General features: G+C 38.8%; 1 protein-coding gene across 9 annotated transcripts in view; it reads left to right on the forward strand.

Moving 5' to 3' along the window:
* FRMD4B (FERM domain containing 4B) overlaps nucleotides 1-13949 on the forward strand; it is a 339770-nt gene extending 325821 nt beyond the window's left edge. For 7 of the 9 annotated variants that reach the window (XM_068557491.1, XM_068557496.1, XM_068557494.1 and 4 more), the window contains 4 exons: nucleotides 1448-1567; nucleotides 2767-3578; nucleotides 8334-8466; nucleotides 12254-13948. In XM_068557491.1, the coding sequence (XP_068413592.1) occupies nucleotides 1448-1567; nucleotides 2767-3578; nucleotides 8334-8466; nucleotides 12254-12374 (1186 nt within the window). In that variant the 3' untranslated portion in view covers nucleotides 12375-13948. Of the gene's footprint in view, nucleotides 1-1447; nucleotides 1568-2766; nucleotides 3579-8333; nucleotides 8467-12253 lie in introns of all 9 variants that reach the window. The other 2 variants (XM_068557490.1, XM_068557499.1) reach the window with 2 other exon arrangements.
* The last annotated feature ends 1337 nt before the right edge of the window (nucleotides 13950-15286 follow it).

Consider the following 15286-nt stretch of genomic DNA (forward strand, 5'->3'; position numbering starts at 1 on the left):
TATACAGTAGGTCCTTGTTGGTTATTTATTTTATATATAATAGTGTGTGTATGTTAATCCCAATAAAAGTATAAATGCTTATAAGTATATATGCTTAGTAAAAATATCTGAAAATGTCTAGTGTTGACTGACTTACCTGAGGTATCAGATTATGGACATTTAATTGTTTATCTGTATTTTTAAACTTTTTTGCAATGAACTTGACATGCTTTTGTAACAAGTGGAGTGTAATCAAAGTCATTTTTAATTAAAAAATTAACTTCAAATTGTGTTCTCACTGTGCTGGAAAGTGGACAAAGTGATTTAAGGATGCTGTGAATGACAGTCCACTACCCAAATTCATGCTGCAGCCTATTTTTGTATGGCCGATGAGCTAAGCATGGTTTTAGATTTTTGAATATTGGAGGGGAAATCAAAAGCAGTAATATTTTGTGACATAAAAATTGTATGAAATTTTAATTTCAGTGTCCATGGTCAAATTTGATTGGCACTCAGTCACGTCCATTCACATACATATCGTCTACACTGGTCTCTTACGTCAAGGGCAGAGTTGAGTCATTGCGACAGAGATCATCTGGCCCACAAAGCCAAAAATATTTACTGTGAGGCTCTTTACAGAGAAAGGATTTGCTGCCTCTCTCGTTGCTTCCAATCTATTTTATTCAGTACACCCTTTTTTAAAAGTCTTTTAGTTTTTTCCTCCATATTTATGACTCAGAGTCGCATCACTTGTGCTTCCCCTAAGACTCATCTAAGATGCACCAGGATACTAAGCCACAAAGACAGTTTTCCCAATTATCTCTTTATGTTCCCATTCCTTCAGTTTCCAGTAAGTTTCCTTCCTTTTTTTTTTTTTTAATTGATGTATAGTTGATTTACAATGTTGTGTTAGTTTCACGTGTACAGCAAAGTGATTCAGTTGTACCTAGATGTAATTTTTTCAGATTCTGTTCCCTTATAGGTTATTACAAAATATTGAGTATAGTTCCCTGTGCTATACAGTAGGTTCTTGTTGGTTATCTATTTAATTTTTAATTTTTATTTTATTTTTTTTTTGAAGTTTATTTTATTTATCTTTTTATACAGCAGGCTCTTTTTATTTTATTTTATGTTGGAGTAATTTGATATACAATGTTGTATTAGTTTCAGGTGTACAGCAAAGTGATTCAGTTATACATATACATATATCTCTTCTCTTTCAGATGCTTTTCCCCTATAGGTTATTACAGAATATTGGGTAGAGTTCCCTGTGCTCAACAGTAGGTCCTTGTTGATGATCTATTTTATATATAGTCGTGTGTATTGTTAGTCCCAAGCTCCAAATTTATCCCTCTCCCCTCCAGTAAGTTTCTAATCAGCTTATAACAAGTTTGCCAGAAATGTTAGGTGGCTCCTCATTTCCTGAATTCTTTTTTTTTAATTTTTTTTATTTTTTTTACTATCACAGAGAAATGCTGTCGACACACAGCAGTCCTTACAAAACTCTGGAGAGGCGGCCCCAGGGAGGGCGAAGCGTGCCCACCACACCTGTTCTCACCCGGAATGCCTACAGCAGCAGCCACTTGCAGTAAGAGGGCTTCATTCCAGTTGCTTTCTCTCTGTTGACTTTTGCTTTAAGGTTTTGTTTTACTTCACTGTGGTTTGTTTGTTTTTTAATTTGGCTGCGTTGGGTCTTCATTGCTGCGCGCGGTCTTTCTCTAGTTACGGCGAGTAGGGGCTACCCTTCGTTGCGGTGCGCAGGCTTCTCATTGCGGTGGCTTCTCTTGTTGCGGAGCACGGGCTCTAGGCGCGCAGGCTTCAGTAGTCGCGGCGTGTGGGCTCAGTAGTTATGGCTCGCGGGCTCTAGAGCGCAGGCTCAGTAGTTGTGGAGCACGGGCTTAGTTGCTCCGCGGCATGTGGGATCTTCCTGGACCAGGGCTCGAACCCGTGTGCCCTGCATTGGCAGGCGGATTCTTAACCACTGCGCCACCAGGGAAGTCCCTTCACTGTGTTTTTAATCACTTTCTGCAGTGGGACTTTATTTTATGGCTCTACACTTTCTATGCACTTAACAGTTCAAATATGTGAGCCAAGAAAATGTGCTTGAAAATGTACGTGGTTTGGGTAGATACTGGATTTTTTGTGCCTTAATTTTTCCAACTGGATATTACCATTTGTTATTCAATGGTGAGGATGAAGATAATGACAGTAGCAACATTTTGAAGTGTTTACTGAAGGCCGTGCTATTTTATATGCACTATATTATTTAGTCCCCACAACAAGTCTGACTGGAGATACTAGATACTGTTTTTTTCCTCATTTTACAGAGGAGGGAGGGAGATTAGTTAAATATCTTGTCCACGTTCATACGGCTGGGAAATGATGGAGCCGTAACTCAACCCGGATGTCTCCAATGTCAAAGCCAGACTCTGTTCCCCAACAAATGCTGCGTTCACCATAGTCTGTGTATCCTGCTATCCTGTTGGAAGAAAGAACCCTCCAAAGACATGTGGGATTTTTCTTAGGCTTTGATGTAGGTTATACAGCATCAGTTTATCTTCCCTATTGTCAAGGAAGGATGTGGAATGCCCAATTGACAGAATCGATTTCTTTTCTCATTTTGACCACGTGAACCCAGTGGCTTCTGTTGTGTGTTCAGCTTTGGAAACCTTAAAAATCCTAGTGCAGTTCAGGAGCTATTAAATCGTTCGACGTGGTGTCCTTTTCCCTTCCCTCGGTCCTCCTTTCCTCGTTTGTCTTTTACAAGTTTGCTTCCTCCTCTTTCAGACCCGAATCTTCATCTCAGCACTGCCGCCAGCGGAGTGGAAGCCTTGAGTCCCAGTCTCATCTGCTCTCTGAGATGGACCACGATAAGCCATTTCCCTCCCTCTCCAAATCCCAAAGAAGCAGCAGCACAGAAATCCTGGATGACGGGTCTTCCTATACCAGCCAGTCAAGCACAGAGTATTACTGCGTGACACCCGTGACCGGCCCCTGTTACACCACCCAAACTCTGGACACTCGCTCCAGGGGTCGGAGAAGGTCCAAGAAACAGAACGTTTCGACTTCAAATTCAGGAAGCATGCCCAACCTAGCACAAAAGGATAGTGTGAGGAATGGCGTCTACTCAAAGAGTCAGGAGCAGCCTTCTTCCAATTACTACACTGCCGGGTACACGCCATATGCAGAGTGTGATCTCTATTACAGCGGTGGCTACGTGTACGAGAACGACACTGAAGGACAGTACAGTGTCAATCCTTCCTACCGGTCCTCCGCCCACTATGGATATGACCACCCAAGGGACTACAGCAGGTCGTGTCATGAAGACGAGGTCGAGCGGGTGCCCCATAACCCGTATGCAACTCTCCGGCTGTCGAGGAAGGCTGCTGCCAAGTCAGAACACATCACCAAGAACATCCACAAGGCCTTAGTGGCAGAGCACCTGCGTGGCTGGTACCAGCGGGCCTCTGGGCAAAAGGAGCAGGGCCACAGCACACAGACTAGCTTTGATTCGGACAGGGGATCGCAGAGAAGCCTGGGCTTTGCCGGGCTGCAGGTACCCTGTTCTCCAAGCAGCCGAGCGTCTTCCTACTCTTCAGGTAAGAATACTGCAGAGGCACTTGTTATCCAGATTTCATTTACCTCATGTTCCCCACCTACCCCAAACCACTCCCCTCAAGGGTCATGAGACTAGGACCCAAGGTCAGGAGAGTGGTAGCCATTGGGTAGAGCCACAGATTCAAGTCCAGCAAACATTTATTGAGCACCTACTCTCTGTGCTGCCCTGGGTTAGGGGCTTTCATATATTTTTATCTTTTCTAGGCCTTCCATTGACAGTCACATCTCTTTAAAGTGTTCAGGGCTTTGGGATGAACAGATACACACTACTATATATAAAATAGATAACCAACAAGGACCTACTGTATAGCACAGGGAACTCTACTCAATATTCTGTAATAACCTATAAGGGAAAAGAATCTGAAAATGAACATTTTATATATATATATATATATATATATATATATATATATGTATATACACACACACACATAGACATACCTATATATATATATATGTGTGTGTGTGTATACGTAAACTGAATCACTGCTGTACACCTGAAACTAACAGAGCATTGTAAATCAACTATACTTCAATAAAAATAAATAAGTAAATAAATAAATGTTCAGGGCATTGAGGTTTGATATATTAAGAGAATAGCATAAATCCTTCAGGTAAGCAGAAAACCATTAAGGTTATACATCTTTCCCTGTTCACAACTAGGAATTGGATTATCTAAAGGCAGTTCGTTCCAAATGCTCAGGTCTCTGTGTAAGGCTTCTAATGAGTCTGATAGGAGGTGGCATTTACTAACCACTGTTCCTGGCAGTGTTCTAAGTACTTTGCAGGTTTTAATTCAGTAATCATATGTATTCCACTTTATGGTTGATTTAAGGGACTTTCAAAGATAATGTGGATTAGAGGTGTTCCCTTCACGTGTTGACTTTGGTCCCTAACTCCACTACTGTTCCTGGAGGATTTACTGCGTACCTCCAAGCTGTGCTAGGCATACTTTAAGGAGAGGAAATTGGGGCCTAAATGGGTTTCATTTATTCAGCAAACAAGCAGGCATAGATACTGAGGAGCCAGTTTCAAGCCAGTTCCTGGCCTGGATGAATTCACAGTCTAGTTAGCCGCCAGAGGAATATATGAAAATTAAGCAATATTAAAGCTCTAAGAAATGGATGAATTCTCAAACCACATGAAAAACCGAGGTCATGAGTCTTGCCCCCTCTTTCAAGCATGACACCTTAGTGAGACATAGCTCAGGGATTCCTGAATCATTGCGTGATCTTCAGTGAAAAGTATTCCTTTAAAAGTTTCCTAATGTTGTTGACAAGAGGCATCTCCATGGAGATTTCTGTTTGGGTTCTAGTGTTCTCGTATTTGTCCAGGACTTTGGACTTCTGCTTGGACTTTCCCATTTATTACCACATCTAACATAGGAAAAGCCTCCTGTAGTTATTTCTTCTTTGTGGCTCTGATTAGAGAATGCCTTTCTTCCCCTTCAAGTTCTGGGTGTTGCATGAGAAACTTTCAGAAACCGAAGAAAGAGGGCTGGGATGCATGTGGATGGTCATGAGGGTACAGCACTGGGGTAATGCCTCTTTAAACAGCGAGGCCAGGGAGAAGCAGGTGTAACTCAGAAACTTCAGCATTCCTAGCTGTTGGCTCAGGACTGGGGCAAAGGTGAGAATGGAGATAACACTTCCTGGACCCAGTGTGAGGGTGTGAACCTTGCTGATACCAGCAGGATTTGGCCCCATAGGCCAAAAGGCATCACGTTTTAAGGAATTAGATGGATGGAATCAGTGCTCCCAGAATTCCCTTTTGGAATTTTCCTCATTCCTGTCTACATTTTATAGCTACAGAAATGTTTTATAACATGCACGCATCATTCTCATAGAGAGATAAGTTTCCGATTATTTGCCGAATTAGGGGTTTTGTAATCTCTTCCAGCCACCTAAACGCTCTCTGGGTGACTCAGTTTTAGTAGAAAGGACAATCACCATTTATTGGCAACTTACCCTGTGCCGCCCGACCTGCTCAACACTTTACGTGTACTCTCCCACTTAATGTATGCAGCAGTTCTATGTAATGAGTGATGTTGTTATGTGTATTATTATTATTCTACTCTTGCAGCTGAGGCAGTTCTGACTTAGAGCGTTTAAATGACCCTGCCCGAGCTCCAAAGCTAGTAAGTGGCAGAGTAGGAATTCGGTCACAGCTCAGACATCCTAACCACCACGCCCCTGAGTTACGAAACCTTCCTGGAAGCTTAAAGTGGGAATGTTATATCTTTGAGTCAAAACCTTGTGGCATGCAGGATCACAGATGAGTTTTGAAATGTGTTTGTCCCATACTGTCACATGTGCTTTGTGGGTGTGAGAGAGAAGAGGAAGAGGTTGGCCTCCAGGAGCAGGAAATGGAGGAGAGCTGGAAGGTTCCAGGAACAGTGCGGGGTTTTTGAGTCTTGGATGACTGGCATGGCATTGTGCCGCCTAGGCGTGGAGCAGGACTGGTTTTAGAAGACAGGACAGCAAACGCCCAGCGATGAGGCATTCACTGGGTTTTGCTCCCAATTATGCCCTTGCCTTTTTTTTTTTTTAACCATTTAACAGAGGCAAAGAATATACAAATCAATTTTCACTGCAAAGTAAAGGAGCTGTTACAGTGGAGGATTACTGGACTGAATGTCAATATTATGACATAGTATGAGTGTGTTTCATGTTTGGTAATTGCAATCATTGTTGCTTTTGTTGTGGTCATCCATGTACAATACTTGTTGTCAGTCTATTTATCCCTTGTAAAAATAAAATACAGTGTGTGTGTGTGAAAAAAAAAAAAAAAAAAAAAGAATCTAACCTTGTCAAAAAAGAGGTCTTGACACTGTCCTCAGTTTCTGGAAGGTAGTCTCTAAACTCTTAGAATGTCTTGCCTAATAAGAGAGTATTCATTTATCTGGGAGCCTCAGGCCATCCAGATAGTTACAGTAAGATTTAGGGTGGGGAGTTTGGGTCACAGAGTATCAGTTGACCTCCAGAGGGACTGGAGACTGGAGACTGTGATCAAAAGCAATCAATTATGCCTATGTGATGGAGCCTCGACAAAAACTCTTGGACACCAAGACTCGGGTGAGCTTCCCAGGTTGGCAATACTCCATGTGTACTGTCACACATCAATTCTGGGAGAATAATGCTGTCCTGACTCCACAATGAGAGGACAACTGGATGCTCCACGTGTGAAACACTTTTGCACTCTGCCCCATTCATCTCTTTCATTGGCTGATGTTAATCTGTATCTATTCTTTTTTTTTTTTTGATGTGGACCATTTTTAAAGTTACTGAATTTGTTACAATATTGCTTCTGGTTTAGGTTTTGGTTTTTTTGGCCACGAGGCATGTGGGATCTCAGGTCCCCAACCAGGGATTAAACCCGCACCCCCTGCATTGGAAGGCAGAGTCTTAACCACTGGACCTCCAGGGAAGTCCCTGCATTGTTATTTTAATCTGTATCATTTCACTGTAATAAACCATAACTGTGAGTACAACAAAAAAAAAAAAAATTTTTTTTTAATTGAAGTATAGTTGATTTACAACGTTGTGTTAGTTTCAGGTATAAAGCAAAGTGATTCAGTTATACATGCATATATATATTTATGTTTACATATATATGTGTGTGTGTGTATATATATATATATATATATATATATATATATTCAGATGCTTTTCCCATATATGTTATTACAAAATATTGAGTAGAGTTCCCTGTGCTAAACAGTGGGTCCTTGTTGTTTATCTATTTTATACACAGTAGTGTGTATCTGTTACTCCGAAATCCCTAATTTATCCTCCCCACCACCTTTCCCTTTGGTAACCAGGTTTGTTTTCAAAGTCTGTGAGTCTGTTTCTGTTTTGTAAATAAGTTCATTTGTATCACTTTTTAGATTCCACATAGAAGTGATATCATATGATATTTGTCTTTCTCTGTCTGACTGACTTCACTTAGTAGGATAATCTCTAGGTCCATCGATGTTGCTGCAAATGGCATTATTTCATTCCTTTTTGTGTATGCCCTTGTCTTGTTACAGATTAGTCCCTCAGAAGAACTAAATCTCTTCTTCCTGAAATCTTTCCTATACTAGTTTCCCTCCCCTACCCCACCCCCAAAACTTTTTTTTAAAAGGCAAAAATGTGCCTTGATGCTGCTAGTGGCCCAATATTGCCTTTGGCTGGGGAATGGGCAAGTCTCAACAAGTCAACGTATGGAATGCTTTTCCTCTAAAGGTCTCCAAAAATTCAAACTTGTCATCTTACCTTTACAGTTGAGCCTATGAAGCTATCCAGCTACCATAGCCTGACTGAGACACTGGGAAGATTCTTTCAATATATGAGAATTTTTTTTCTGGCTTGTCTTTTGGGTTAGTTTTTTATAGCATGTCTTTCAATTAACTTTATTCACATTTATAATAATAATGTTATCATTTATTGCTAGGCACAGTGCTAAATATTTGCACAAATTAGGTTATTTAATCCTGGTATCATCGCTATACAGAATATATTTATATTATCCCCACTTTACAGACAAAGAAACTAAGGCTTAAAGAGCATAAGCTATTTTGCCCAATGTCACATGGCCAGTAAATGACCAAATTGGAATAGGAACTCTGTTGGTTCCAAACATTGGCTTGTAAGCTCTACTCTGCACACAGCTGATTAATGTACATCTAAATGGCCTAAACAATTCTCACTTTGAATAGTCCCACTAATTTTGTCTTTTTTCATTTTTATTTCTAGTGTCTTCTACAAATGCTTCCGGGAACTGGAGGACCCAGATAACTATAGGGCTATCTGAATACGAGACCCCGGCACATTCTTCCTACACCAGCTGCTATGGCAACATCTATAATCCTTTGCCCTCTCCAGGCAGGTGAGAAAGGCATGCTTAAAAATTTCAGTACCCTGTTCCTGGTCTAAAGAATTCAGGAATCCAGTTTTATTTTATGAACGCTAAGTAATGTAGCTCAAGGGTTGGCAAATTATAGTCTAAAACCGGCTGCCACCTATGTTTATAAATAAATTTTTATTGGAAAACATCCATGCTCATTCATTTACATGTTACCTACGGCTGTTTTTGTACTATGAGGGCAGAGCGGAGTAGTTGCAACAGAGATCTTATGGCCGACGAAGCCAAAAATATCTGGCCCTTTAAGAAAAAGCTCGCTGGTGCTCAATCTAGCTCATTCAAATCTGACCCTCTTCTTAGAGTCCTGTACATTAAATTTTGTGTCTGAACGTTCTATTTAATTGCTATACTTGAAACTACTATTGATATACCCAGTTAAGAATTTTCTGGAACCTTGCAGGAAAAATATCTCTATGGCAGAAAAGGCTGTTCATACCAAGATTCCTCATAGACAGTTGGTGGGCTTGATTTCAAACATTTGCTGCCTTTTTGTGTCTGACCCTATGTTCATTAAGTAGCAACAGACGCAGCCAGCTGTCCTGTGTGTCTGTCATAGTAGTTCTTTGTAAACATTTAGAGGAAATAGACAAGGTCAATTTGTTAAAATGTGATTATTAAAAAGATTGCAAACTCTGGATTACGTTTTTCAATTCTTCGCATACATGGGAGGAGTTAAATTTGAAGCGGTCATTTTTCTCGATCACTTTCTCACAGAATATAATCTGTACCCCTGGTGCCAAGAAGTAAAGCATTTTCTGTTTCTTTTTGTTTTTGTTTAAGAAAATTTAATTTTACTTTCTTTAAGTCAGATTGCGTCAGGCATAGGAGGCTTACATAGACAATAACTTTTAAAGGTGAATACTGGTGAATTTGAGGTTAGTTTCTTACTAAAGCACTCAATGTTATAAGCAAATTGGAGATAATTCAACCCCAAAAGCTTGTTTTTCTTTTCCATATTTAGCAAAAGTTTTTCTTGGCTTGAAATATTAGGCCAATTGTCTCAACTCAACAAAGGGTGTGCTCAAAATAGAATTTTAATGAAAATATACTTCAGAGGACGTCAGAGAGCTTGGACTTCTGCACATAATGCTTGCAAATGAGTTAAGAGCAGGAAGACTTTGGCCCAAAACTTGAGCTGAACTTTTTCAGTTCAGTTCTAATCATTTTGTATAATACATTTGCAAATCATTTTCCTATTTGTATACTTTCACTTTCGTTTTTGTTGACTGAGTTAGAAATGATATAAAACAAACCATTCAGGGCATAAGACAGTTCTAATATCCTTAACACCACTTTCATAGGACTCAGGAAGTATTAAACATTTTTAGAGACAATCTGTTTTTACAAAGTCTGTCCATCTATTACAGCCAGGCCAACATGGCTTGATAGCAGAGTCTGAAGGGGCATGATATACAGGAAATTAGAAACTATTTAAAGACCCCTATTGTGTATGTGTACATGTGCACATAATATGAGCTCATTGTAGAAAATTAGGAAAATAATAAAGGAATAAGTAAGTAGGAAATAATTTACTCATAATTCCATCATCTAGAGATAGTAGCTAGAAACATTTTTGGCACATTTCCCCCATTTTTCTATATCCATTTTTAACAAGGTCATAATGATATCATACATACAATTTTACATCCTTCATTGTACGTGAAATTGTGCACCCTTCATTGTACATCCCAGGTTTTTAATTAATAGCCTAACATAAATGTGTTCCCATTTTTTTTTAACAAAACTCTTTAAGCCTTATTTTATGCAACCAACATGATATTCCACTCAGTAAATATGCCGTACTTTGTTAACAGTTCCCCATAGTTTGATTTTAAATGGCTTTTAAATTTTCTTTCTTTTTTTATTGTAAATAAAATACAATACTTTGTGCAAGATATTTGTCTGAATTCTAGATTATTTCCTTAGGACACATTCCAGTAAGTTGGTTTAATGAATTAAATTGAAAAGCATATTTTTTAAGCTCCGGCTTACTAGAAACATTTGCCAACGTACCCTCCTATCCCAGAGAATTATGGGAATGCTTATTTCTACCCATTTGTCCATTTAGGATTTTATTTTTATCATGTACAGTCTGATCAATTCAACTTGACCTATTAATAAGGCAAGTATAACAATCCTCCGTAAAGCTTTAGAAATTTGTTCTAAAACTGCATGTTATTTTTTATGAAAATGTAATTATTAAAATAAGAGAAAAATTGGGCTTCAAGATAAAGATAAAAAACTTTAGATCTGCCCTTAAATTGAAGATTTGAAATGCTTAGCCATAGATCAGTACGTTTTTAAAAATGAAGTGCATGTTATTTAGAGATTGTTACCTCGGAGTGTCCAGGTCTTAATATTATAGAAAGCTACAAATTTATACCAATAAAATTTTTTTCCTCGTATGATGTAGTATAACTGTTAGCAGCATAAACTTTGTAAAATTAGAAATGTTGAAGTCTCTTCTGCTACCTCGTATGTAATATAGTCAAATTCCTGGCTCTGCTGCTGCAAACTGTGTTTTCAAATAACTTTTTTTCTTTCACTTCCTGTTTTCCGTTTCCTGTCCTCTTCCTTATTGAACACTCCCTATTACTAGGCAGAACCAAGGGCTTCTGTCTCGGAGAATGGTTGTGTCTCCAGAAATGAGAACAGTTTTCAATTCTCTTTTAAGTGTAGCCAGCTGTAGTAAGTACAGTCTCTCAAATCGGTGTGTTGCTTCTTGCATAGCAGCAGTTTTGCTTGTTCTGACTGACGTGTGAAGTTACAGAAATCTGCTTTTGTTTTTATATTAGAAAAAAAACACTAAATATCTGGTTTTGCGTAGTGTTTATTTCCAAAGCTCTTTTCCAGGGGACTTTTTATTCACCTGTACTAAAAGACATTGAAGTTTAAAATAAAAAGAAAGCTACTAACTCGCTAACCTAGTCTAACCTACTATTACAGGAATGAGGTTTTGCTTATTGGAATAGTCTGTATAGTAGGATGCCTTCTTTTGGATGTACTTTCCAAATGGGCCTGTGATTGTTTTATGTGATGCTGTTTCCAATTTACACTTGACCCGTACACCCTAGGGATGTAAAATATGTCCCAAGGTACCCTCGCCTCCCTTTAAGTATATTCCTTTGTTTCTAAGAAAAACATCTAGTATATTTCCCTTAATTTGAAGACTGCTTAAAGTGTAGCTGTCAAAAATACTTCAAAAGTCAAAAATACAACTCTCACACAAACCTAAAATGAGCATATGTCGAAGATTGATTTAACTCATTCATGAGAGAACTAACAGAATGCTAAAGCTGGTTCCCAGATAATTCAAGAGACTGAATTCCACACACTGAAAGGGAGAGGACTGAGATGAGACTACTCAATTCAATACAAAACCAGTTAATATCCTACAGGGCAATACAACTATGACCGTAATCTTTCTACTAGACAGAAGTTATTTGTATTTCTTCCAAACAAAAACCCCCAAGTCAACATGTAACTTAACGCAGTCTGGGTCCTCATCCATGGTAAATGTAACTTAGACAAAAGTCTATCTGTCAAGAGAAGTAAATACTCCTTGCATGGGCCTGTTAGACCATGTTCCAGTAGGACATTGAAAAAACACACCGTCATCCCTTGCCTTATTTCCAAGTTTTGGATAATTTTCTTAACAGTGTTTTCTACTAACATCTTTGAGTATAGTAATCTTTGTACTCTGGGAACAAAAATGACAACAAGTTGTAACTTTTCTGGTTTCCTTTCATAGACCATACACAGAGACCGGTCAACTGGGCAATACAGATGGAAACCGGCTGGAAGACAGCCTGGAGAATAGTGAGCAGAGGCTCTTTTGGCACGAAGACTCAAAGCCTGGAACATTAGTCTGAACTGCAGTTGAGCCTCTTGACCGAGCACTGCATTCTCACACTAGTGTGCCTTGCAAAATGTGTTCGTCTTCCCAGAAGGCTGTTGGCTGTAGAAACCTAAAGGCATCCAAGGTGGAAGAGAGGACTCCCGTGGCCCCGGAAGTGAATCACACACTAAGCTGCACAAAACCCCTGAACAGCAACCCACCCTTCCAAGTCTAGGTGCTAACCTAACAGAGCAAGGTCAAGACCACATGTGAACCATTGCCAAGGAGGACTCGGCCTTTACCAAGAGCAAGCACTTTTTAAGAGAACAAAAGTTGTTGAAGGCAGACCTCAAAACTGTGAAAAGTGCATTCAGGGTCTCCAAAAGGAAAGAAGGACCGGGGAAATTTCAGAGCACAATTCAGAATGATGAGAGAAGGGAAGCCAGAAGCTCCTTAGTCACTGCTCACCATCGGAAAGTTTGAATTTGTGAGCTGGCGAAGAATTACATACTCTGTCTACCGGGACATGAACAATTTAGACAGTATTAGAAAATTACTTGAAGAGAAGCTGGATTTTTCATGAAGTTCTGAATGAGTGTAAATGTTTTTAGGCTATTATCAAGAGTGATGGTTTTCATAAGCACCATAAAATGGGTTCTGGAAAGACTTATGGCTGTAGCATCCTGTAATATAACTTCATGGTAGCAGATTGGGGAAAAATGAAGCAGCCCACTGAGTAACTGACAAACTCTGCTTGGAGAATTTTCTAAGGTACACTATCATTGAGTTCCTTTTTTTCTTTCTACTCCAATGACATGATGAACTATTTGTTCAGGCTGGTAACTCTCCAACGCAGCTGTCATTGCAATGGCAGACTTGATATGGAAAGTTTTTATAACCAGGAGTTTGAAAAAGTATTTTAAGGTGATACAGCAAGAACCCAACACAATATAAAGAAAAAAACCCACGAACACCACATCATTTTAGATGAATTGCGTGCCTTAAAATTGTGAACATTTGAAAAGTAAGCATATTGTCTGGATTCCCCAGGTAGTTCTAAGTCACCAAGTGACAAAAGCAAGATTAGTCATTAAAAACAAAAACGAAAACCTTCCAAGCTGCCGTAAATTTAATTATGAGGCTAAAGCTACCTCATACTTTCCTTGGAAGAATTAATTCGCTATGGTTTATCGTTGGATGTTTTGGGTTGTTGTTGTTGTTTTTTTAACAAATATTTCCGTATTCTACATGGATCTTTTTTTTTTCATCTTTACTCTGCTTCAGAATTCCGTAAAAGGTGCTCCTTCCCCCTCTTTTATACAGTTTTCTTGTTCATATTGTGAATAGAGAAGTTTCTGAACAACTTTTGGGGAACATTTTCTATCTATATTCCAAAGCATGTAATATATACATAAAGTTGATTTGTTAAACTGGTCCTTAGTCATTTGTATCATTGAAAATGAAGTTTGGGAGAAAAAAGTTTGGAAAACAAAAAGACATGCAAAAAAATAACTTATTCCTTTTTGCATATTTGTATAGCCTTCTAGAAACAGATATACCCTTTTGCATATTCTTTTACTGTTCTGACTTTTTTAGACCTATTATTTTTTTTACATAGGTCAATAAATGAAAGGTGTGCTACTGAAAATGTTTATGTATCCTTCCTTCCATTTATGTTCAAACCAGCTGAAGGTACTCTACTTCAAGTAATCAGGTTGGACAAGATTGTAGATTTTTAGTTATGGTATTGCCATATTTTATTGATTCCAAGATGCCCACTTTTTCATACTCACACCCCTGAAATCAGGGTGCATCTTTTGATTGCTGACGTGTTATAGTTGAATTGGCAGTGTTTTTGTTTTTTTTTCTTGGTGAGACATAACGTAACGCTGTGTCTTAGAATAAAATTGTCTTAGAATTGGTGAAATACAGTAGTTTATTACCTCATGGAGGATAGCCAATGTAGACTTCCTAATCTTACTAATGTTGTTTATTTGTAACAAGTCATTCATTCTAGTTTTGCATTCTAGTTTTGCAGACTTTTTCATTCCAGTTTGCAGACTGGCAAACAGGTCTTTTAAATTCAAGAATATATTTCATCTGACATCTTTTAAGCCCGGACAACGGGGAGAGAGGAGTGGGAAGTGAAATATAGGGAGATTAGTATTTCTGTGCAAGTACCTTACATGGAAATAACCTTTTCCTGTTCAAGAAATGGTATGCTCAGATGCAGGTGTACCTTGAAAAAACAAATAAAACTTGGCTCCCAAATGGAAAAAGAAGGTATAGAAATGGAAGCACAGTGGGGCTGCTAAATTATTTTCCCCTCATCTTTTTTGAAAAACATTTCTCAACCACATTATTGATATGCTTATTAATAACTATAAAGTGACAGAGATAAATTTTTCAACATGTCAAATTGATGTTTTGTTTTTTTTTTAAGATTTATTTTATTGATTGATTGATTGATTGCTGTGTTGGGTCTTCGTTTCTGTTCTAGGGCTTTCTCCAGTTGCGGCAAGCAGGGGCCACTCTTCATTGCGGTGCGTGGGCCTCTCACTATCGTGGCCTCTCTTGTTGCGGAGCACAGGCTCCAGACGCGCAGGCTCAGTAGTTGTGGCTCACGGGTTTAGTTGCTCTGCGGCATGTGGGATCTTCCCAGACCAGGGCGCGAACCCGTGTCCCCTGCATTAGCAGGCAGATTCTCAACCACTGCGCCACCAGGGAAGCCCCAAATTGATGTTTTTTATTACAAAATATCATATACTCGTTTTAATTTCAAACTTGAAGAAAATATATAACATAAAAACATAGTTGTGTCCTATAAGCCTAACATTACCAGATAAATTGTTAATTTATTGTATAGCAGTTCAGATTTTTTTCTATGCCTATAGTAATTTTTAAAAAAAACAGCATCATATTACAAGTACAGTTTTACAACTTATT

Source organism: Eschrichtius robustus, chromosome 12 (assembly GCF_028021215.1).
Source record: "Eschrichtius robustus isolate mEscRob2 chromosome 12, mEscRob2.pri, whole genome shotgun sequence".
In the NCBI taxonomy this organism is placed as follows: Eukaryota; Metazoa; Chordata; class Mammalia; order Artiodactyla; family Eschrichtiidae; genus Eschrichtius; species Eschrichtius robustus.